The 26,682-nt window shown below is 33.2% G+C and overlaps 1 protein-coding gene across 2 annotated transcripts in view; it reads left to right on the top strand.

The window, feature by feature from the left end:
* Positions 1-25,957, top strand: part of GABRG1 (gamma-aminobutyric acid type A receptor subunit gamma1) — a 70,501-nt gene extending 44,544 nt beyond the window's left edge. Inside the window, exons 4-9 of one of the 2 annotated variants that reach the window (XM_059383373.1) lie at positions 6,056-6,276; positions 7,107-7,189; positions 10,854-10,991; positions 11,098-11,250; positions 16,471-16,559; positions 25,488-25,957. In XM_059383373.1, the coding sequence (XP_059239356.1) occupies positions 6,056-6,276; positions 7,107-7,189; positions 10,854-10,991; positions 11,098-11,250; positions 16,471-16,559; positions 25,488-25,757 (954 nt within the window). In that variant the 3' untranslated portion in view covers positions 25,758-25,957. Of the gene's footprint in view, positions 1-6,055; positions 6,277-7,106; positions 7,190-10,853; positions 10,992-11,097; positions 11,251-16,347; positions 16,560-25,487 lie in introns of both variants that reach the window. The other variant, XM_059383365.1, reaches the window with a different exon arrangement.
* The last annotated feature ends 725 nt before the right edge of the window (positions 25,958-26,682 follow it).

Here is a 26,682-nt window from a genome sequence, read left to right as displayed (position 1 = left end):
GTTGTATATTGAATATTATAGAATGAATATCTAATAGGAAATGCATGATTAAGTATAGTACATAAAATGAACACATAAAATATTAAGACTTTCAGTTCAGCAATACAGGAGATGGAGCTCTATCTAGGTTCCAGAGTCAATATAGGTAATTGGTAATTTTAGATAATTGTTTTCAAAAACTCTTCTAGATTTAGAATTTTCTATGTATCGGAGGAATGCACATTCCCTGATGGTCAGAAAACACACTATTCCTTTCATTACCTATGACTTACATTCTTTTTACCCATTATGCCCTACATTTTACCACCTGTACTTCCTCCCCACTTCTATTATTTGACCCCGGCATTTATCTGAATTTCATATATCCTTCAGGGTTCAGGCTAAATACAACTTCTGTCATAAAGTCTTCCTAAAGTTTCCTCTACTGTTTCTATTTCTCTTTAACTGTACCTTTCCTAGGTTTTATTAATTTCTAATTTTTATTTTATATTTAGTGTATTTATAACAGGTAGAATCCACTTTCATCTTTGTAAACCCAGAATGACAAAGAAGTAACTTAAACACTGAAAAATATTTGTTAAAAAGTTAATTGATGAGTGTACATGATGCTATGTTCTTTTGGAAATTTCCATTTAGAGACATAAAACTTAAGATCCCAAAAGTTTGGTAACTGAATCCAGGATTCATGTCTACTTTTTAAATATATCTCAGTGTTTTTCTGGATGAATTCAATGGTTTATACTGATAAATCATGTTTGTTCCTTATCTCTTTTTCTATTTGAAAAATAGAATAATACCACGATTTTACTTACCATATTCTGTTAGTATCAAGAACCAGCGCTTTTATAATAACTGAGCAAAGTGGAACAGCCACTTATGCCCTTTTACCACTAACGTGTTTGTACTGTGGGTTAGCTGTGCCTGTACCCTTTCTTTATATATCCGTAGCCTTAGTATCTAATGTACTCTAAACCATTATTTGGCCCAGCATGCTATTTTGTGCACGGGAATAGCTAGTTTAGGAGAAATTAATGCCATGGTGTGAAGACCAGATCAGGATTAAACAAATTTCATTATGAGATTATGCACTTATCTTAATTCCTTAGGCAGGTCTGCATTTTGTGTAAAGTTTCCATTAGTAGAAAGACAATAATATTGAATTAACTAGTTCTATTAAATGTGAGACATGTACATGATTGCAAGTTTAACCATGTAGTAAGAAGACTATGGGACACACACATTCGTCAACTATGTTTTGATTTGATGAGGAGTTTGTGCACCTTCGAGTATTTCAGAGTCTCCCACACGAAAACAAGCCCTTGGCCTTGTCCAGCTATCAGACCAACAAGGCCAAGCATGACGAGCTGGCGTATTTCTAGCTCCCACGCCGAGTGGAGCCCGTCCATGTGTTTCTGTCCACTGTGAACACATCTGGGATCAAAAGCAAATGTCGTTTCTCCATGGGGCCACTTGGGGGGTGGGGGGGAGTATCACGCACCTCTCTTGCGTCCCTGCCTTTCGTCCCTGCCTTTGTCTCTTCCTGCCTTTTGGTGGGAGAGACAGAACACTGTCACTGATCTTAATTACTTTCAAAGACGGCTTATATTCTCTTTAAATACATATTTTTAAATCTTCATGAACTTAATAAAAAAAAATCACACAGATATTATACATTTATGTGCCAGAAGCCTTAGAAATCACCTCATGACAATGTTGATCTATTGTGACAATTATTTCACTTTTAATATGCAGCAAAGAATAGGTGGGGGTTAGTCCATGTCCATATTGGAAAACTTCAAAGGCTACTTGGTGGTTCCATAAATCCTGTTTTTTTTTTTTTTAAGATTTTATTTATTTATTTGTCAGAGAGAGAACGAGTGAGAGCGAGCATAGGCAGACAGAGTGGAAGGCAGAGTCAGAGGGAGAAGCAGGCTCCCTGCAGAGCAAGGAGCCCGATGTGGAACTCGATCCCAGGACGCTGGGATCATGACCTGAGCCGAAGGCAGCTGCTTAACCAACTGAGCCACCCAGGCGTCCCGATAAATCCTGGTTTTAATTAAAGTAAAATGATAAAGTCTTTATGTAGTTCAGATGCTAATATTCTAAATAATAATATATATTTACATTAAAGCTAAAACTTTAGCTTTAGAAATCAAGATGACTCATTTCTTCACCTTTATTCACTCATGCTGTTTTCTCAGCTAACTAGCAAGAAAACAAAGTATCATAACGTACATTGGAACTTGAATGTTAAATGCCCTGGTCCTTATTGCAAAATACTTATACTGGACGCCATGGTACTTATTGTCCTGAGTAAGTGAAGACTCCCTTTCATGTTTCCTTTGCTTATTTCTTATACAGATAATTATAACCTCTAAAGAAGTACATGAGGAACAATAGCACAGTTTGAGCATTTTCTGGAAGTTACACTAATACAAATGAGTAAATGAAATTGGATTTTTCGATTACATATAAAGCAGCACAAACTTTAATGACCTTCTTATCTCAGTGAAGCACTTATTAAGGATTAGCAATTTAAAAGAGCTTGGAAGTATTAGCATCTGCAAAGGGTTTAGGAAGGTTGGATTATCAAGAACATGCTCTATATCTTTCTCTTCTTGGTCCTAGGTTGAGGCAATAATTATGGGTAGGGAAATTTTCCCGTTTCCCCCAAGACTCTGCTCAGAGTTTGCTCTGTAGAAATCATAATTCTTTCAATGGAGATTAACACTTTATCAACAGGTATTCTAAGAAAGATCCTATCAGCTGCTAAGCAGTATTCTACTTGCTAAACCCCACTCCTATACATGTTAGTTCACTCTCAAGTGCAGCCTTTAATGTCCTTTTAGTTAGGAACAGGGCAGCCAAGCATACCTATCAGGTAGCATGATGTTCCTTTACCAACCAAAGTTGGATCTTTGCCAAGACATAATTCTAGCAGTTATGTAAGCCACATCCTTTATCTTAAGCAGTTTCTACTGTTTGATTTCATACAAAAGTACAAAGTAATTCTGCCACATAAAGTTATTAAATAGTCTTTTTAGGATCCACTGTAGAATGAGTATAAGGCTTCCTTCTATTTGCATTTACTATTAAAACCAGAAAGTGTGTCACTAACAGAGGTTACACTGCTAGATTCTGAATGGTTTTTTAGATAAATTATGATTTATTTCAAAGAAAAGACATCTGGCCTGAGAAGCAGGACGTAAAAATAAGGGTTAAGATAACTGTTGTAAAGCTGTCCAAGGATTTTCCACAAGATTCAGTGAGAAAGTACACCCGTGATATTTTATGAGGGTACATTGGCTCACCTAAATGCATGTCCAATCCACTAATGTTACTAAATAAGATGATTAAGTATTTACAGAATAAGTATACTTCATCATTATGTCTTATGAGATATGTTTTGCAGTATGACTCAGCTTGAATTATGAACAAGACTTTCAGCAAGTTGTTGGCAATGGAATGTATAGAGCTTACCTGGTTGCAAAGTACCTTCAGCCTCTATTCCACAGCACAGTTTGATTCTATGCCATTCCATACTAAGTTGGAAAGAACTAACTTTTAGTCATCTCTCTCCCTAAATTATTCTGGCAACCTCATGGCAATCAAGACTATTTCAGGAGGGGATCACGATGCAAGTGTTTCTGTGTTTAAGGACTTTGTGTCATGTTCAATGACACAAAGTAGAGGCTAAATATATGGAGAGATTACTGAATAATCACATGTTACATTATAATATGGACATATTATTCATAGTAGTTTATCTATATTGCTTAACCCCTTTATAAGCACATCTCATACTCAACTACATAATGTCTAGGGCTTTGTTGGGTTTTAAATAATTATTAATATGTATATGCATTTCCCGAATTGCAACACTGTTCAACCAAAACAGATAAGATGATGGTGTTTAAAGATACAAACCTGAAATAAGTACTTACTACTGTTAAGCAATGCAGAATGCAAAAAAAAAAAAACCTTATTTGCAAAATAAGTATTTACTACTTATAAGTAGTAAGTAAGCCATGGAGATCTAATGCACAGGAGAGATGAATATAGACAGTAATATACCATAATTATGTAATGTGATAAATATTGCTATGATGGCAATCAGACTACAGTATATAAATGTATCAAAGTAGCTTTAGGTATGCTGTATGCTGTACACCTTAAATTACATAATGTTACATGTCAAATTTATTCAATAAATAAAGAAAAAGAAAAAGAACAAAACACACAAAAGAAGTTTTTCCTTTCCAGTCTCTATTTTTTCTTTATTCCATTTTCTCTTATTCTAGTCCTGTAAATTACAATTATAAATATCCTGCTTGGAAATTAGGGTTTGACACAACTTCCATATTAACAAGTTGACCCCAGTCTGTTTATTATTTTCCTTACCTTTCTTTATTCATTTGTCAAACTCCCAATTACACCTCCATTTTTTTTTAAAGATTTTACTTATTTATTTGACAGAGAGAGATCACAAGTAAGCAGAGAGGCAGGCAGAGAGAGAGGAAGGGATGCAGGCTCCCTGCTGAGCAGAGAGCCTGATGCGGGACTCAATCCCAGGACCCTGAGATCATGACCTGAGCTGAAGGCAGCGGCTTAACCCACTGAGCCACCCAGGTGCCCTACACTTCCATTTCTTACACTGAGTATGTCCACCCATGTAAATTGGTCAGTTGCTGGCACTGTATCAGGAGTGAGCAACCGATCTCTCCCACCAGAAGTAACTTATATCATACTCATAGTTTTCAATTTACTCTTTTATTTCTCTTAATATCACAGTTATACACACATACTATAATCACTTTCCTCAATAGCATTGGTAATTACTGCATTCTTATCCATTAATTTTATTAAATCAAGTTTAATGCTTATAATATGGCAAGATTTTGTCAGCGTATAAAAGTAGATAATACCTAATCACTTCCTTGAAGCTTCTCTCATTACTGCACAATTTCCTCTTTACAGTTACTTGCTGATAATGGGTACAGCCTATGCTCTAAGCCTGGCACCCATCGGGCCCCACTAGGACCACCATTATATGTGGTTGTTGTGGATGTGGATTTGCGATTCAGTCTGTGTGGTGACTCAGTCTCCTTATCATCTGCTTATTTACCTCTATGATGTGGGGAGAATTATTTTACTTCTGTATTGCTCAATAAATGTGATTTTATTTTTTTTAAGATTTTATTTATTTATTTGAGAGAGAGACAGTGAGAGAGAGCATGAGCGAGGAGAAGGTCAGAGAGAGAAGCAGAATTCCCGTGGAGCTGGGAGCCCAATGCGGGACTCGATCCCGGGACTCCAGGATCATGACCTGAGCCGAAGGCAGTCATCTAACCAACTGAGCCACCCAGGTGTCCCAAATATGATTTTAAAATAAAGATTATAGCAGTACTTATTTCACAGGGTTGTAAGTAAGGTTTTAAGGATGGGATTCATGCAAAGTTTAACATAGTGCTTGGAATGTTATACACATTTAATAAGGGTGTGTGTGTGGGGGGGGGGTGTGTGTTGGTGTGTGTGTGTGATTTGTTTGAAATATTTGAAGATAGTGAATCCACATACTTGTAATTGATTTTTTGGATAAAAGACAATATAAGGTATTTTAGATAATTTGGTAAGCATTTGCATGTTGATTCTGTACTTATTTGTGATTTTTTTAAAGCTTTAGCTCCATGTAAATATCACAAAATTAATATAATTGTTGACATTAAGGTAATTTGTTTTTATATCTAGTGACTATATCTCATGTATTATAAAATCTTGAGTAAAATTTACAGTGTGACTGGGAAGCAGTTATATAAGTAATATAAGTAATAACCTAGTTATTAGTAGGAGTTTTGAATTTTATTTATATGTCTCAGGTAAAAAATTAAAGAGGAAGGCTAAGATAATGCCATACTTTTTTTTTTTTTGAAAGGACTGAGTTTAAGAGTTATTTACTTACAGAAACTTTATAATGTAAAAAATTAAATGTCTGAAGAAAACATCTAGAATAGTGACTTTACTATTATAGGTTGTTACCCTTCTTTTTATCTTTCAGGAATACACAATAGATATAATTTTTGCCCAAACCTGGTTTGACAGTCGTTTAAAATTCAACAGTACCATGAAAGTGCTTATGCTTAACAGCAATATGGTAGGGAAAATTTGGATTCCTGACACGTTCTTCAGAAACTCAAGAAAATCTGATGCACATTGGATAACAACTCCTAATCGTCTGCTTCGAATTTGGAATGATGGACGAGTTCTATATACTCTAAGGTAATATTATGGAAAAAAATGTAGTTGCTCTAATTTATTTTCCATACTAATACTTGATCAACTCACAAATTTTCCTTTTTCAGTTTTACAAAGAAAGAAATGTTGAGTTCCTTTCATACATTAAAATCTAAAATGGTAGAATATTTTGGAAACTTTCTTTTTTAAGCTCAGAGTACCTGGTATATGAAAGGCACTAAAAGCAAAGGGGAAAAAAAAAAAACAACAAAAAACCTCTTGATATCCTTCTCTTCTGAAACATAAGAGAGTGTGGTGTGAACATTATGTGTTCTAATCCATAATGCAAATGGTTGACTGAGATTTTCTCTAGGAGCCAATCCTGCTATAAAATTCAATAATGTAGTAAAACATTCTTAAGAAAGGATTAAATGAAGATTCAATTTTATTTGACTCATTGTCTTGAACATATCATCATGTCCTTATCAAGAATCATCCTAATCTTATTAAGAATCATCCTTAATGGAAAGAAGTTTATGAAAATTTAATGGAAAACAATCACCATCCTTAACCATGTATGCTCTCTTAATTGCATGTGTATGTTTGTTGTGATCCTGAAGTATAAAATTTAAACTGTAAACAGAAATTGTATAGTGGCAGCTTAGTTGGCTGGAGAGGAAAATCTTAAAATTTTCTTACTTGTGAATGCTATAACATTACCACTTAAAACTTCGAAACATTACAATTATTATTATTTTCTAATATATCACAGTTTGTTATTAGAGACCAAAATAATTCTTGAAAATTAGACAAATGATTTTTAATGCTTTAAACTATTTCCTATTATTTAATATTTACTTTTTTCATTTGAATAGATTGACAATTAATGCAGAATGTTACCTTCAGCTTCATAACTTTCCCATGGATGAACATTCCTGTCCACTGGAATTTTCAAGCTGTAAGTGACAAAATATGTGATAATTTTATAGAATTTTAGCTCTAGATTCTGTTTATTTAAAAGCATAAAAATAGGGGCACCTGGGTGGCTCAGTGAGTTAAAGCCTCTGCCTTCAGCTCAGGTCATGATCTCAGGGTCCTGAGATCGAACCCCGCATCAGGCTCTCTGCTCAGCAGGGAGCTTGCTTCCCCCTCTCGTTCTCTGCCTCTCTGCCTGCTTGTGATCTCTGTCAAATAATAAATAAACTCTTTATAAAAAAAAGTGTAAAATAAAATGAGACAAAATATAACATATTTTTAAGGAGTATGGATTATGTTCGTCTCTCAAATAAAATAATTACAAATGACCTATTTTTCTTGCTTTTAAATTAAAAAGTGACAATAAATGCATATATTTTTAATTATATCATCTTACAAATTTTGGGTTTATCCGTGTATCTTTTTCCTATTTTGATTAAATGAAGTAGTCCTGAAGATAGGTTTGTGTTCAAATGTTTTAACACTGCTATGAATAGAATATTGATTCAAATTTTATTCATCTCCCTGAGGCAAGATTTATCTTTATTACATTGGATTTTAAAATATGTTTCAAAGATTGGTTTGGTGAATAATATTTACTACACGAATAGCAAACCTTTGCAAAGACTTTAATGAATTGGAAAAGCCTAGGTAGAAATAATTTATTTTATTCAAAAGAAAGATTGAAACACAGAGAAATGATTAGAACTAAATAATTTGAATATAAAAAGTATTTTGTTCCAAGAAAATAATTATTATCTTTCTGTATGAATATCGATTTTATTTCATATTTAGTAACATTTACATATATTTTTATAAAAATGTTTTTCTAGATAATATATAATTGAACAAGTCTTGAAACCATGTAAAATGAGTTTAAAAAGTGTTGCTGCCTATATCCACAAATTACTATTTTCATTCTATTGAAACTTGACTTTTTCATATATCACATTCTACTGTTTATTCACTATATATTTTGTGTATTCACGAGTCAAATTAATATTATCCTCGAGTATTATCCTACTTAATCATTTACAAAATTCCCAATTATTTCTTGTTGTTTCTATTAATGATTGTCTTGACTTTTCTTAAGGATTTTTGTCTCATTAAAATGTCCTTTTAAATTTATAATCTATCTCACTGCTTTAATTTTCTAACATTAACTTCTCAATGAATAAAACACCCAAATCATAACAAAGACTTGATTAACCCAAGCACTCAAGGAATAGTTGAAATGCAAATATTTGAAAATGAAGTGATTATTATACTTGCCTCCTAGACACCATGACTAAATTCTTTTTTTTAATAACATAAATCTTGTCCCCCCCCTTTTTTTTTAAAGATTCTATTTATTTATTTGACAGAGAGAGATCACAAGTGGGCAGAGAGGCAGACAGAGAGAGAGAGAGAGGAGGAAGCAGGTTCCCTGCTGAGCAGAGAGCCCGATGTGGGACTCGGTCCCAGGACCCCGAGATCATGACCTGAGCCGAAAGCAGCGGCTTAACCCACTGAGCCACCCAGGTGCCCACCATGACTAAATTCTTAGTGTGATAGTTCTTTGGCTTTGATTGTCATTGCTAGAAATTAATAATCTGCCCCTGTGAATGTAATTGGTTATCACTAACATAAACATAATAATCATAGCTAACTTTTCAGATATTCAACACAGATCCAGCTGAGAATTAAGGTTTCTATACCTAATACTTCACAACAAATATATTCAAAAGATTTCAATACAACCCCATTTTAAAAGTCAACATCATGAAATTTAGAATAGAAAAATAACGAGCTATTTTTATTTGTGCCCATACTCCTATATAGTATGACTATATTCTACTGCATTGATAAAGATAATCTAAAGAATACAAAATATGGAAAAGCAGGATGGTTAGAGCCCTATGAAACAAAAAGAAGATGTGAAAAAAGAAAGAGGGAACAGATTTTTAATAAGTTAGAGGAGAGATGTACTATTTCATTGAATGGCTGATGAGGTGATCCTGGTACAATGTTTTGGAAATGTTTTAAGTTGATAGTGAATTCTGTTTCTATAATGTGATAGACCAATACTTTTGTTGAAAACAATTTAAAACTGTATGTTATTAAAAAATCTTCTCAAAAACGTAGAAGTGAAATCCCCAGGAAGATATTGAAGCATAAAAATGAAGCCAGAAAGGTTATAGCCAATTTTGACCCAAGGACATTTGCCAAACAAGGTAAATTTGAGCTGTGACTTTGACAGCCTTGTGGATTAGAGTTCTAATAGAACATATTTTTTACATACAACTGGGTTACAAAGGCTGGATGCTTAGGGTAACATGAAGAAGCATCCTCTCCTATATACACAGATGTGTATACACACACATACACACACAAAACCACTAATGTCTAAAAGAAAAGTTGACTCTGCAATCAGCAAACTAGGGTGAAGTAACTCCTTGAGAGGATATAATTACAAACCCACACTCACATGAATTTGCAGCCCAAATTTCATTCACTTGATTACTCTGAAAAATCCTTGTGGATTTTTTTGAAATGTGGCAGGAAAAAATTATTTTTTTTGAGAGAAGTCACCTCCATGCTAAGAAACTTCCAAGATGAAAAAACATTTTCAACACAAATAATAATGATCTTGTATTCAGGATATAAAACTAATTCAGACTGAAAAAGAGAGAGAGAGAGAGAGAAAACCCAATAAAGGGATATGTGATTCAACAAGCAGTTCTCCAAAGAGGAAACCTAGGAATCCAATAAACATATGAAAAAATTACTAGGTTTCATTCACAATCAGAAGAAATGTGAAATAAAATATGCTTACAGACCAGTAAAAATATCTATATCAAGTTAAATAAGAATTGAACCCAAGTATACTTTCATACTCTGGCTACTGAGAAAATTTATTGATATACTATTTATGAAAAGAAGGTTGGAACTGTCTCATAAATTATTATGAGATGATAGAAATTATATGTAACCCATGACCCCAGCTATGCCATATATATATATATATATATATATATATATTCCAAAGAAATTTGCATGCATGAATTTTGTGAGTATGTATAGTAATGTTACTAGTAGTAATGTTATTATTGACCAATAAGAAACATTATAGGTGTCTACACCAATAAAATAGATAAATTTGAGAACATCTTTATAATGGAAAAAATTTACTAAAGCTATATACTTCAGCATGGGTGACTATTACAAATATCATATCAAAATAAGTAAAATATAAATTAATACATCTTGTATGGCAACAATCTAGAATTCAAATAGAATGTAAAATAAACTATGGTTCAGAAATGCATATCAGAAAATCAATAACAGAAACACAAGGGAAGGATTTCACAGAAATCAAGTTAGTGGTTACCTCTATTTATGAGATGGAATTTTATATCAGAGTGAACACTGAGTTTCCCTAGACACTAACATGATACTATTTTTTTTTAGTTAAGTGGAGTTACATGGATTATCATTATTTAATCATTATATGATTTTTCAAACTATTTTATGCCATGTTTTATGCCATGTTTTCTATATTTGATATAACTATAATATAAAAATGAATTTGGAATGATGTTGGTATTGAAGCAGTAAAAGATTTGAATCTTGGTAATCTATATATTTTTATTTTAATTTTTACCTAGATGGGTACCCTAAAAATGAAATTGAGTATAAGTGGAAAAAACCTTCTGTAGAAGTGGCTGATCCTAAATACTGGAGATTATATCAGTTTGCATTTGTAGGGTTACGGAACTCAACTGAAATTTCTCACACAATCTCTGGTAAGAAAGAAATGCCAATCAATGAATGATTTTTTATTTAAATCTATAGGTTTGAATCTATATTTTTATGTATTTTAATAGCAAAAATAAAACTTCTTTCTTCCAGGGGATTATGTTATCATGACAATTTTTTTTGACCTGAGCAGACGAATGGGATATTTCACTATTCAAACCTACATTCCATGTATCCTGACCGTTGTTCTTTCTTGGGTATCTTTTTGGATCAATAAAGATGCAGTACCGGCAAGAACATCACTTGGTATGATATGAATATTATGCTATAGTATCATGGGACTGTTAAAACATTTTAGTGTGAAGAAAGTTCATCATTGAATATGTTACAATATTTCTCTACATTACAATCAAGCAAAAATTTACAAGTACTCTAGAGCTTTATAAAATGTTGAAATGACTATATGACAAACAAGCAGGAAGTAGAATCACAAAGAATTTAAAATTTTCCTGCTAATGGAGTTCAAAGGAAACATAAACACTCAGCAGGAATTAATAAACAAAACCCATACATAATCCCTGATTCTCAATTTGGTCTATATTTTTAATCACTGTTCATCAATATTTGATTTTATTTTTTAGCTGACTCACTGATAGCCAGCATTTATTGACCAATGTGTGTTTAGAAGGCTTTGAAATCTCCTGCTCTTACAATGGTGCTAATCAACAGTGAACTTTTCTGAAGGGCAAGTCACTGAAAGGGGCAAGAAACTTCTGGGCTTCTGTAATCTATAAAATGTGTAATTAGTCTATGAATATTTTGAGAGTTGTCTGCACAATAACACTGATTAAGAGGGCAATTTGTAATTCATACTTGAAAAAATAAACTTTTGGTTTCTTTCTTTCTTTAGCAATCAATTGCAATAATCAAAACCATATAAGAAAATGTGTCTAATTACTGTGCGTTTGTTTAAAAGAAAATAACTTCCATTTATGTATTGATATACAAAGATAACTTATTGATCAATTTCATTCCCAAGATAAGTGCAAGACATGAATCACACTGGTGAATAACTCCGTTTAATAAATACAGTAAAAAGCAAATCATATAGAAGTGGCAAGATAAAGCCTGAGGCACCCAGCTCTATATTTGAAAATGCAGTCCCTTGGGGGGTCTAAAGAGAAGTGTACTTACAGCTAGTGAATAAAATGTACTCAATACCTGAGTTTTGTTTCCTATTTAAACTATTATTATTTCAAATTATTTATGTTCCAATGTAAATAAATTATTTCAGATTCTTTGTATGATACTATGAGTATGACTTGAATATTATATTTTTGTTTTTGAACATTATTGTCATATTTTCCCAAAGAAAATTCGAATAGATTATTTCTACCATGATATTTGTATGAAGCCAGAAACCATGCTATCTTATCTTCAAAGGGAATAGCCAGTTGCAGAATTATATTGTTATATGAATTAATATTTTTAAATATTAGCATATTATTTATATAAGTCATAGCCGGATCTAACTTGAAGAATATCTCTTACAGTTTTGCACCCTATGTATCTGGAGCTCAAAAATTTTTAAGCGAGTATATGCACACAAATACAAACATGAATATATATGTCATGGAAGTACAATTTCCAGAGATTATTTATTCCACATTGTGTTTTAGCAAACATCTGCCAAATTTTTTTTTATGAAGCAGGCAGTGTTCTAAGTGCTTCAGTGTTAACAGTGAACAGTAGCTATAAAATCCCCATGTTCATGGCATTTATGTTTTAGTGGGATGTGCAGGTAATGTACAAGTATAAAGAGCATATAACATCAGTGAGTAATAAAGGCTATGAAAAGAAAGCAAAATAAATGGCAAGAGAATGGCAGGAGATTGTGAATGTGAATATGATGTTTGCTATTTTATCCTGTGGAGTCAGGCTACACCTCTTTGAGGAGGTAGCAGAGACCCAGTATAACATGGGAGCTAGCTTGGTGGATATGTGGTAGAAAGATAGGTCAGACAGGGAGAACCACCGGGTCCTAAAATGGGATCTTCCCTGCCATCATGCTTGAAGGTCAGAAAAAAGACAGCTATGGCTAGAACTGACTATAAAGAAGAGAAAAATGAAATTGGAGATATGGCTAACTGTTAGATCATGTAGGTTTAGTAGGTTACTTTATGGACTTTGGATTTTATTTTCAATGTGACATGTAGGATTTTGAGCAGGAAATATACATGAATCTGCTTAATAACACAAAATTTTCTTATTATCATGGATTCAAAGATATTTTAAGAGGAAATCCACCAATTTTTAAGCTAACACTGTGATAATAATTACTAAATTAAAAAAAAGTCTGAAAGCTAAATTCTGCTCTAGTTTTCATTGTTTTATGAATAGGAATGTAATAGTATTTTAATAAAGTGAAATTTAATGCAGCCATTGATACTGAAATCAAAGCACACATTATCTTTACGTGTTTTTTTAGTAAATTGGGACATAAGTATGGAAGCCAGGAATACATTTGGAAATCTACTTTTGTCTGACTGTGACAATGTTATGATTTAGTAAGTTGCCAGAAAAAAAAAGAGCATTAGGTGAGGAAGAAGAAAGACTTGTTTATTCATGGAGATCATTTAGCAGTTACCATATGCCTAGCCTTTATCATTTTTGGTTTAAAAATAATTGAAGCAAAAATTGTCAGAGACAACAGGGAAAAAAGAAATCTGTAATCATATTTGGATATTTTAACATCCTTTTTCATTACTGATAGAAAAAGCACATGGAAGAAAATCAATGAAAATGTAGAAAATCTGAATGAAATTATCAACTACTTGACCTGATTGATATTTATAGAAGACTACACCTAACTACAGAATATACCGTATTTTCAAGTTCATATGGAGCATTAACCTAGATCTCAATAAAATTTAAAAGACCAAAATTTTCCAGAGTATATTTTCTGACCAAAATGGAAGTAAATTAAGAATTAATATAAATAGGAGCATATGGGTTGCTCAAGCCATTGAGTATTCGACTCTTGATTTTGGGTTATGTCACAATCTCAGGATTGTGGCACCCATGCCCCAAGTCAGGCTTTGTGGTGGGGGCATGGAGCCTGCTTAGGATTTTCTCAATGCCTCAATCTCTCTCACTCTTTCTCTCTTGCCCCCTTTCTAAAAATTAAAAAACAATTATTAATATAAACAATATAGATAAGAATGACCTTATCTAGTTGGAAATTTTAAAATGACCCTTTAGATAACCCTTGGGTCAAACTGGAAATTAAAAATATTCCTAAATTTTAAGTAATTAGAATTTAATATGTAAATATTTGTGAGATGCAACTAAAACATTGCTTAGAGGGGAAATTATAGCTTTACAATGCTAATATTAGAAAGGAAGATATAAAACTAATATTCTAAGTATCTACCTTAAAATCTAATAAATAAAATGAATATCTTATGTATAAATGTCTTATAAGAACTAAGCAAGATATTGCTGTGTCCACAGGTATAACAGAGGAGTTAAGAAACTTCCTTAAGGTCACAGAGCTAATAGATAAAAGAGTCAGAATTTGGGCGCCTGGGTGGCTCAGTGGGTTAAGCCACTGCCTTCAGCTCAGGTCATGATCTCAGGGTCCTGGGATCGAGTCCCACATCGGGCTCTCTGCTCAGCAGGGAGCCTGCTTCCTCACCTCTCTCTCTGCCTGCCTCTCTGCCTACTTGTAATCTCTCTCTGTCAAATAAATAAATAAAATCTTTAAAAAAAAAAAAAAAGAGTCAGAATTTGAACTTAAATTTGTCACCATGACTCCCAATACATCATACCCCTGTCTTCACTTTTTTTCAATCCTACGTGATGATACAAGTAAAAAGACAAGTGCATAAGAGGAATTATTAGGGCATGTTTCAAAGGAGACATGAAGATAAAGGTAGTATTGCCTTCACTATATTAAAGAGACCCTTTCTTTTTTTTTTTTTCATCATTGATGTTGCCACGGTATAAATAATTGGCCAAATTAGGAAGAGTTTTGCATTACATTAAATACTTTTTGAAGAGTACATAATTCCATTCATGGAGCTATATTTGGTGGACCTAGAATGAGAATTACAGCAGTTTAGGTAAGGAGAGATGTGTCCTGTACAGCTGTGATTTAGGAGTATCAAGATTAGCAGTTGTAAGTACCATAAGAAAGAGAAACAAGGACGTATACAGAGATACATACACAGGGCTGAGGCCCAGGGAGATACCCAATTTATATGCCAGATTCTTTAAAATATAAAGATTTTCCCTGTGCTTTTTTTTTTTTTTTTTTAGCCATTGACATAAGCTAGCCAGTATTTTTTGCTTAAACTTTGAGATTTAAAAAAAAAAAAATAGTGCTAATTCAAGTTACTGCATATGGAAACACTGTAGTTTAGATTAATTTTAACTATGTGTGGTAGAAAACCTCAAATCACTGTAACTTATTAGGTAGAAGAGTATTTGTTTTTCATGTGAGAAGTCCCGAGGTATGTAGTCAAAAGGCGATTTCAGTGTGGGGGACTCAGGTTCCCTCCAGTTTTCTGCTGGTGTTGTGGATGATTTTAATTCTCATGATTATATAATGTTCTAAGATGGCTGTCGGTGCCCTGGCCATTGCATTCCATGGAGAAAGCTATGAGGAAGAAGGAAAGCCAGGCATTTTCCATCTCTTTAATGCCATCTTTTATTTTTATTGAAATACAATTGACATTGTATTAGTTCTAGGAGTATAACCTAATGTTTCAATATTTGTATATGTTGCAAAATGACCAGCACCAAAAGTCTAGTTAACATACATAGTCACAAAATTTATTTTCCTGGGATAAGAACTTTGGAGATCTACTCTCAGCAACTTATAAATATACAACACAACCTTATTAACTGTCATCGCCATGCTTTTTGCATTACCTCCCCATGACTTATCTACTTTACAATTGGAAATTTGAAACTTTTGATGCCCTTTTTGCATTTTTAATGCCATCTGTTGGACACTGTTTACACTCTTGACTTAATTCTCCTTGGCTAGATCTCAGCCTGTGTCCACACATAGCTGAGCAAAGGTGGCAAAGAAGTTCTTCCATTTATCCTCATGCCAGCTAAAAATTGGAGAGTCTCTTGCTATGAAGAATGGAAAAATGAGTGTGCAGAGTCAGCGACTTGTAGTCCACAAATGTAGATGATTAAAACTCATTGCAGACACAAAGATCACATCGAAAGTAAGGTAGCTATGGTTACCAATCATTTTTTCTGTAAATCACGTGTAATCATATCCTTTTGTTTCCATTGTTTCTTTCTACTCCCAACATTGCCAAATCAGATGGAAGAATAAAAATGGGTTGCTATGTTTTATTTTGTATCTTCCCCCTCCCTCCACAGGTATTACTACAGTTCTGACTATGACAACTCTGAGCACAATCGCCAGGAAGTCCTTACCTAAGGTTTCTTATGTGACTGCGATGGATCTCTTTGTTTCTGTTTGTTTCATTTTTGTTTTTGCAGCCTTGATGGAATATGGCACTTTGCATTATTTTACCAGCAACAAAAAAGTAAAGACCACTAGAGACAAAAAGCAAAAGAATAAAAGCTCGGTATGTTAAAAATCTCTATTTTTATAAACAGCAACTTACTATTTGAAATACTGTTTTGAGTACTCATGTTCTACTTGCTTAGACCAATAGGGATTCTTGAGATACTCTAACAAAAGCCAAATCGCATTAAGATGAAGCTGGAGGTTTCTTTCTTTCTCTCCTTCCTTCCTTTTTTATTATGTTATGTTAGTCACCATACAGTGCATCTATAGATTTGATGTAGTGTTCTGAGATTCATTGTTTGCATATAACACCCAATGCTCCATGCAATACCTGCCCTCTTTAATACCCATTGTTTGCATGGAACACCAGGTGTTCCCTGCAATACATGTCCTCACCAGGCCAAACCATCCCCCCAACACCTTCCCCTCTGAAACCCTCAGTTTGTTTTTGAAGTCCACAGTCTCTCATGGTTTATCTCCCCCTCCAATTTTTCCCCTTCATTTTTCCCTTCCTTTTCCTAATGTCTTCCCTGTTATTCCTTATGTTCCACAAAGAAGTGGAACCATATGATAATTGACTTTCTCTGCTTGACTTATTTTACTCAGCATAAGATTTTAATGACTATTCTGTCATTGCCCACCAGGAAAAATATATATTAATACTTCCCCTTCGAAAAGACTCTTGGGTCCCCTTTCAAAGAGTGGTTTCTTACGCTGTGATTTTTCCTCAATGGCAGATTCTTTGTACCTAAAACAATTATTTAAGATCTCTCTTTGATTCTATTTTGCTTCTTAGGATTTGGGTACTAACAACAGGGGGCCCAAAACATTGCTTCATTTTTAGAGTTAAAGAACCCTCTTTAATATTAGTATTCAGCTGCGTTTGAAAGCCATAGCTAAAAAGTGTTTTTGGTTTGTATGTATTTCTGTGCCCTTACTCCCCCTTCCCTATCCTATATCTACTTCAACATGTATAACATCAAATTGATATATTAGAGTTGGTTCTATTAATTCTAAGATACTTAAGTGTTGGGTGATCGATTATAAATTCGTATCTAATGGCAATTACAACAACCTGAAAATAATATCCAACACTTCCTGAGTATACCAGGTGTTTTACCTGCATGATTTCATTTGTGCTCTTATGAGTACAAGTTCAGTAATTTGCACAAGGACAGTCTGAGGAAGTGAAAAATCCAAGACTCATACCAAGGCCTTTTCTGGTGCCTGACGTTTGTAATCCTTCCTTTATATTCCTGTTCTCAAAAGACTCAGAAAAGCAAACATCTGTTTTTCAATATTGACCAAAATGGCACTTTATTGATGATTCCAGCAAATGTTTTCAAAGCAGATTTATTCCCAAATTCTTCAATAAATGAGAACTATATACAACAGCTATGCTTGGTGGCAAGCTTGTAAGCCTACCATAGAGCGTATATAATAAAGCATGGAATTTTCCGTATTATCTCCTAATTTAGTAAGTTCTAGGATGTGATGCTTTCCATCCCTCCTCCCATTTTTCATTAATTTCTTTATAAAACTTTGACATATTCTTAAATCATATTTTACTTTCCATGTTATAGTCCAAGGACCAAACCCTATGTGCATTAGCTTTTGGTTTCCCAGAGTATTCCAAGAGGACAGGGCACATTGCTGGCAGTACACATTTGATAGCTTACATTGCAGAATTAGCCTGTGACTCTCTCTCAGTTTATCCTATTTTAGTTTATCTGTGGGACATATTGTAGCCCCTGAAGGGACAAACCATCTGAGGGCAATGATGTCAATTTGAATATCCATTTGCTACGTTTTTAAGTAAAAATAAATTCAAATAAAAATAAAAATTCAGGTTTTCTACTGTTTTCCTTTAATCAAAGCAAAGTACCCTCCCTGAATTCTCCATTTCATGATTTACTCCTCCATAGCTATTGAAAATTTTACTTCTAGAAATTTTGAATAAAATCAGGAAATCTACAAGCTCATACAGATTCTATGATTTCATTCTAGGAATATATAATGTACATATTATTATTATATTATCAAAGACACTCAACCAAGTGTCTATTCTGGGACTATAGCTGATCAGTTTGACTGTCACATTTACTCAGAAACCTTAAACATTGGAGTGCAAACCTTAAAATTATGATGTTTTTTAATCTTTCATTCACCAAATATTTATTAAGGACACCCGTGTCCTACACAATGTTCTAGAATAGTTATTTAAGAAAAAAAAAGTTATATTAAGTATTTAAAATTTAGCATCAAGCCCAGGAAGCAAACAGTAAAGATAAAAAAAATATGGAATAAAAAATAAATATGAGCTTTGAAAAACTAAATTTCAAACATCCAAAGTTAAATTGGTACATATAACCGACTACCTGGGTACAAAAAAGTATTTTCTTTAGAGCCAAAATAAAGTTCTATAGTCTTTCCTTTCTGTTCAGTTATGTGATTTATGAGTTCTTTAAATACTAAATACATTTTGATTGAAAAACTGAAATCAGTAATCAAATCTGACTCCCTGCTCGGTTCAGTGTTCAACCATCTGGTCTTGTTAATCAAGTAAATCAGAATGCACTTTTATGAAGAATAAACAGCTCTGCTTGTTGTCTCAAGTGCTCTAGTTAATGGTTGGTAGAATCTGCATTTTCTTCTGCTAGCCAGGACAATCAAACACACAAGTCTTGAAGGTTCTTGTTTTGGCACCCTTTCTTTCTTTTTGTTCCTTTTATTTTTATTTTTGTTTTGTTGTTAGTCACCAGACAGTGGTACATCACTAGTTTTTGATGTAGTGTCCCATGATTCATTGTTTGTGTCTAACACCCATTGCTCTACGCAATACTTGCCCTCCTTAATACCCGTCACAGGGCCAACCCATCCCCCTACCCCCTCCCCTCTCAAACCCTCTGCTTCTCAGAGTCCAGAGTACCTCGTGGTTCATCTTCCTTTCAAATGTTTCTTTGTTGTTCTTCTTCTTCTTCTTTCTGTTTTCTTCCTCTTCCTCTTGTTTCTTCCCTAACCCTTCCCCCCTCCCTCCCCCTTCTTCTTCCTCTTCTCCTCCTCTCTTTCTTCCTTCCATGTCCACATTTTCTTTCTTAAGCTCAAAATCGTGAATACTTTAAAATCTAGCATTTCCTCCTTTTGTTCTCTAGATAGCGTATGGCAGTAAGTCAGAAAAAAAGACCTTGACTAGAGTCACTGGAAGATCGACATGTCTTCATTAAGCCACACCAAAATCAACTTCTTGAGGTCTGACTGCTTAACTGAGGATCCCAGAAGATTCCAATTTATTTTAAAAAGAGATAATATTTGGCTGTGTCCCAATTTAGGTTTTGAGCTTCCATGAATCCTTTTAAAAACACAAATTAATAAAAATGCTTCTTTACCTTACTGTGCATGTGATATATTAGACCCTTTTCTTCCTCTTTGCCTCACTCTCTATCTCCCCCCTTACCTCCCACCTTCCTTCCGTTGATCCTTCTTTCCAGATCTTTCTCTTTGTTTTGTATTGTGAATATCAATGATGTTTTCATTTGGTCCATATTTCCACCCCATCTAATACATATTATTGTGTTTTTATTTATACTTGTTAAGAATATGATTCAATTGTGTTTATGTCAATACCTTTTTTTTTTAAATCTAAGAAGTTAAGAAAGTTAAAGGATGAAATCAAGACTATGAAACAGATAAAGGTCATAGAAATGTAATTGTGATAAGCTACTCATTATTAATTAAAAAGTAGTCATGTTGAGACTAGAATATTCCTCCCGTAGATGATTAGGAGTCTCAGAAAATCATGTTATACATACCTATATCAGGGTCCTGTTTTAATCCATTTGAGGACAGACTGACTTATTGTATTCTCTCAATTTAGTTAAAGTGTACAATGATGGAAATTTATTTCACTAACCATGGACAAGGCACTTTGGAGAGGAAAAAAAAAAAAACCACACACACACACACACACAAAACAATAGTATGTGTTTGTTTGTTTGTTTGCTTTCATCAATCTTTAAATCCAGTTATGGAAAAATATACTATACATAAAGTACAATACAAGTTAAAAATCAGAAGTAAACAAAGATACTATAGGGGAATTAGTTCAATTACATGACTGGTTTCATACTTTTTCAGAAGGAAAATATTTTCTACAGTGAATATAAATTATAAAAGAAACTTTTTAGGGTTGCCTGGGTGGTTCAGTCGGTTAAGGGTCTGTCTTTGGCTCAGGTCATGGTCCCAGGATCCTGGGATAGAGGTCTATGTCAGGCTCTCAGCTCAGCAGGAACCTGCTTCTCCCTCTCCCTCTGCCTGCTGCTTCCCCTGCTTGTGTGCACATGTTCTTTGTCTCCTCTGTCAAATAAATAAATATTTGGGAAAAAAAAACCTATTATATATATATTTTTTTTTTTCACTTCACTCTTTGTCTTCATGTTTTTCTTTTGTATTGTTAGTTTACCTTGGAAGTTCTCTGTGATTTTTCACCAGTAGGCCCTGCAAGCTTGGCCTGTAACTGTTGAGTGTGCAACTGTCACATTTCATTCTCATGCGTGTGGATGGGATGTGTGACATCTTACTGCTTCCAGACATACACACATACATTCTAAGTGATGATGAGGATATCACTAGAACATTCCAATATCAGCTTCATAAGCCCTAATCCTCCCTGGAGAGGCATGAATTTATCTGTTTATTTATTTTTAGAATTACGGAGTTTTCAACATAAGTAGACTCTGACCTGTCAGCATCGCTTCTTTATATGCACAGATGAGCAGTGGTTCAAACAGCAATAGCTCTTCTGGAGATAGACGTTTAACTAACGTCATGTTTTCCATCCTGTTTATCATCCCCATTCATCCTGCATTACAGTGTTTCTGAAGTGTCTTGGGTGGGAACAATAGCTCCCACAGTCAAGTTTCCATTTTCTCTGAGAAACAAACTGAGGGTTTTAAAAGGGAGGGGGTTGAGGGGTTGGGTGAGCCTGGTGGCAGGTAGTAAGAAGGGCATGTATTGCATGCAGCACTGGGGGTGGTGCACAAACAATGGATTTTGGATCACTGAAAAAAATTAAATTAAAAATAAATGGAGATTAAAAAGATAAAAAAAGTTTCCATTTTCTGAGCCTCTTTTGAAATGTGGCTTCCTGAAATGTTGGCCTATTTTCACCTGTTCTTTGTCTTTCAAAGACAGTACAAATTCTGACATGCTATTGGCTGCTCAAAGTCCACTTCCTCTCTGTTTTTAACACTGATGTGGATTTTGTAGTTTTTGGAATTTTATAAAAGTGGAGTGGAGAAAACCTGTGCTCAGGCTTGCATTCTCCCATACAAAGTTTTAAATGGGAAATTAATAACAGAAATATTAGTCAGCATTTCATAATATTGGTAACATGACCTAATAATGTTTGATATTAATGTTACTAATATTTAATAACATTGATGATATTAGTATATGATACAACTAATAATTATAATATACAAACATACACAAATATGCATACATAATTATTTTCTTTACTACTTAATTAACATAAATATTTTCTTTGCTACTTAATATTTCTTCAGCATTAGTGTATCTTGGTGCTTGAAATATATTTTGTATATTTAAATCTATTACTAGTATATAAATAATGTATTTATTCTCGCTTTCAAATAATAAATAAATAAATCTTTAAAAAAATAGAGGTGGGGGGCAGCGGGGTGACTTAGTAGGTTTCTGTCCAATTTCTGCTCAGATCATAGTCTTAGAGGCTGAGGCTCATGTTGGGCTCTGTGCTGGCAGGGAATCTGCTTGAGACGCTCTTTTTCTCTATGTCCCTCTGCCCCTAGTGCCCCTTCAAATAATAAATAAATAAACCTTTAATATATAAATAATGTAGTATATAACATATAGCCAGACAAATATATCTTTAATAATGTGAATGGGATCAGTTTCTCAAAATGTTCAATTCATTTATATTCCTAGTGACTTTTTCAAATAGCAACAAATGGTATAGTCTCAAAACTATATTGTTTAAGGTAAAAGAAAATCCTACTCAGTTATGTAGTTTCTTTTTATATTACTTAAATTGATTTATTTCTTATTTTTTTCAATGCTTGCTATTTTGGGGGGGGCAATAGGAGTTTTACTTGAGAAATGAAACAGTTGCACTTCAGATAAATAAGGTTTGGAATATGTATATTCTTCTGATTACTCTGTCATTAGTGGTCGCCAGGTCATTATCTGTGTATCAAATAAAATATTTTATTTTATTGCTACTGCGTCAGCTCAGGACATTTTTCTCAACACCTATGAAGTTATATTTCTATTCACATCCACCATTCATTAAAGTGTAGCTTCTTTCACTTTATGAACTTGTGGTGTTTTGAAGGGAAAGCAGGAAACTGGAAAAGTGTCAATTGGAAGTGTCACTGAAATAGAAGCTCTCCCTGATTTTGATCACCAGAGATTAGTCCAGTTTTAAAATGAACCACTCCCAGTTTTTCTCCACCTTCAGACACTCTAATATTAGTTTAATCACCTTCCTCATGCACAACTGATATCTTCCAACAAACCCACCATCTTTTTATTTATGGCAGTGCTAAGTGATATATGGAACGCATTTTGTGCCGTATAACCTTGAAATTGCCAACTAACAAGCTTGTATTTCAATCAATTTTCACTCGGACTAGCATTTGAACATATGCTATTTAAGTATTAAGTGACAAGGAACTGAATACAAATTTGCCTCATTTTGTACATGATTTTAGTGTTCCACTAAAATTTCGGAGTCTAGTCAAGTATCCCCAAGTGTCAAGCTCAAAACATATGTCATTAACATTTAATTATATATTACTTCTGCTTTTTATAATACATCCAGGCACGTAGAGTAATGAATTTATTTGTGTTTAGGATGTATTCCTTATCTTCAGGCTGCACATTTTGTTTCTATTATTGTGACTTGTGTGATGCATTTATCTTTTAAAATATCACTAAATATGATTATTGGCTTCTTTGACATTGACTGAATTTTAATATTTAGTGGTTTGGATTTGAAACAAAATGGATTTGAATATAGACACAAATTTTTTTAAATTATTTTTTGTGTTTAATTTTTAAAAACTTTTCCATACAATGTTTAATTTTCATGGCCTTGAAATTTCTTTATTTTAAAATTCAGGATAAACAATGTTGCAGATATTTTCATTAGGAAGAATTTAAAGTCAGGTTAAAATAATTTTAATAATCTCAGCATTATATTTAGTGATTAGATAAAAAGCCACCAATTATAACAAGTTGTAATATTCACATTTTTTTGTATTTTTTTATTTTATTTTTTCAGTGTTCCAAAATTCATTGTTTATGCAGCACACCCAGTGATCCATGCAATACTTGCCCTCCATAATACCTACCACCAGGCTCATACAACCCCTACCCTCAGTTTGTTTCTGAGTCCACCGTCTTTCATGGGTTGTCTCCCCCTCCGATTTCCCCCATCTCACTTCTCCTCTCCATTTCCCAATGTCTTCGGTGTTATTCCTTATGCTCCACAAATAAGTGAAACCATATGGTAATTGACTCTCTCTGCTTGACTTATTTCACTCAGCATAATCTCTTCCAGTCCTGTCCATGTTGATAAAAAGTTGAGTATCCATCCTTTCTGATGGAGGCATAATACCCCATTGTATATATGGACCATATCTTAAGATTCACATTCTAAAATAACCCCTAAAATATGCAGGAATTCTGAAGGAAGTGTTACTAAAGCTACAGTCTTCAATAATGTTTTAATTGCCATTTTTTCGAGAGTTCATTAATTTTTTTTTCCTCCAGTAGCATTTTTTATGAGGTCCAGATTGTTATTGTTCCTTGTTTAAGATTGTATTTTATACCAAATGGTAGTATTTCTTCTTCAGGCATCAACACTGTCAATGACAATGAAAATGACAAAAAGATTACCTATGATGAATACTTGCTATGTTTAAAATGTTTTGCTTTCTGCTTTATGTACATCATCTCATTTAATTATCTAATGGATCTATGTATTACTGTGACTTTTGTAAAGGAGAAGACACAGGGATAAAATGAAGAGCACTAACATTTTCTGTTCAGAGCAACATAGCTTTCCTGGCTAGAGCTGGGATTTCTGTCCAAGACTGACTGACTCCAAAGTGATTTCTTTAGCGTTTCATGGTATCCTAGACTTGCTTGATTTCTAAATATTTTTAACGTATTTTTATTATATAAGTATTATTCAGAACCTGGTATCATAAAAAGTTAATTTGATACGTGTCTCAAATAATCCTGATAATAATAACTATTATAACTGGGCAAGATGGAGCAGTTATCTTTCAAATAAGCCCTGAAATTTACTCATCACAGCCATCACAAAGATTAGGTGTTAATATAATTCTAGCTGTGAGTATAGTTATATTGGTAGAAAAAGTCAAATTAGAACACAGTTGTTCTCAAACCTGAGTTTTTAACTCCTGCATATTCTGTCTCCAAAATATGATGCCTTATCCACTGTTACAAACCCAACCCATGTGTTTTTTATTCATTCACAGCTCCTTAGAGCTATTCTGCATTATGAAAATGTCATCTTTGCTATTTGTTCTCATTATCACTAAAATAAATAAATTACATAATATAATAATGGCAGACAGATACTTATAGCATTGTGAATGTTTCAGTGTCAAATAGAGAAATATAGACTTTATTTTTGTTTTAGAATTAGATTCATGATTAACAATATTTTGGTAGGTCGATTTTCTAAAGCTATAAAATGTATTGCATATATGAGGGGTTTTTTTTTTGCGTGGTCTTTGTAAGTTATGTCTTAAAAAGTAAATTATAATCTAAAAACACATTAGGATTGAATACGTCTTTGATTTCTGTAAACTAAGATTATTTTTATTGCATATCAGTCTTTTAGGGTTTGCCTCGAGGAGACAAATTGATCTTTATTATATTTTTTTCCTCAAAACTCATTTATTATTTTACTCAGATGTCCCCTGGACTCCATCCTGGATCCACTCTGATTCCAATGAATAACATTTCTCTGCCCCATGGAGAAGAGGATTATGGGTATCAGTGTTTGGAGGGCAAAGATTGTGCCAGCTTCTTCTGTTGCTTTGAAGACTGCAGAACGGGGTCATGGAGGGAAGGAAGGATACACATACGCATTGCTAAAATTGACTCCTATTCTCGAATATTTTTCCCAACAGCTTTTGCCCTGTTCAATCTGGTTTATTGGGTTGGCTATCTTTACTTATAAGTTCTATTTACCAGGTAAAAATCGTAAGAAGTTTAACTAAATCCAATATAAACTATTGCATTTCAGTAATATGAAGTTTAAATTTAAAATGCAGAGAAACCAATGGTTAAAATGTAAAAGCATTGTAACTATTCTACTGATTTATAGGTAAATAAAGTAGCAGCTTTCATTTTAATTTACTTAAGTATATGTAAAAGAGATTAGTTGCAGAATTAAGTATAGTAAAATACTATTATATATTTTTACTTTAATCTTATTTATTTTACTTGTATCCCATTAGGATTTTGAATTCATAAGTTCTGTGATTCATATTTTAAAGATGGAATACTTTAATAACTTTAGTAATATTTTATTTAAATATAATCTATCGTTGTTTGTAATGGGAACTTAACCTTGTGCCTAATGTTATGTAGTAATTTTTTGCTTAGAAAATGTTGTTATTTTGATTTTTTTTCTTAGTTTTTATTTGTATGCCCTGTTTAGAATAGAGCTAATTAAAACCATAAAGCCAAGATTTCCTGGCATTTATATCCAGATGTTTTACTCCCAAGAACAAATTAAATTAGAATAAAAGACCAATTATTACCTTATTAAAAGACCAATTTTTATCTGTATTTTAATCAAATCCATTTCCTGACACAATATTAAATAGTATTGTAGTTACTTCAGTTTTGGTGATTTACAAGCTAGGATGAAAACCACCAAAGTAATTTATATTTTAAATATAGATGAAAAAGAAGTTACATTTAACCATTTTATTCCCTGACCCACAGTATTTATGAAATATGAAGAAGTTAACACTGAAATATTTAGACCTACCAACACTGAAATTAAATACAGAAAGAATTGATTTTTTTTTTTTTTTGCTCTACAAAAGTGTTATGTTCCCTAAATTGAAAAAAAAAAATTGAAGAACAGTGCTTGT

This window comes from Mustela nigripes, chromosome 1, assembly GCF_022355385.1.
Source record: "Mustela nigripes isolate SB6536 chromosome 1, MUSNIG.SB6536, whole genome shotgun sequence".
NCBI classification, from domain to species: Eukaryota; Metazoa; Chordata; class Mammalia; order Carnivora; family Mustelidae; genus Mustela; species Mustela nigripes.
Note: the sequence above shows the minus strand (reverse complement) of the source record. Positions and strands in the feature narration are given on the sequence as shown.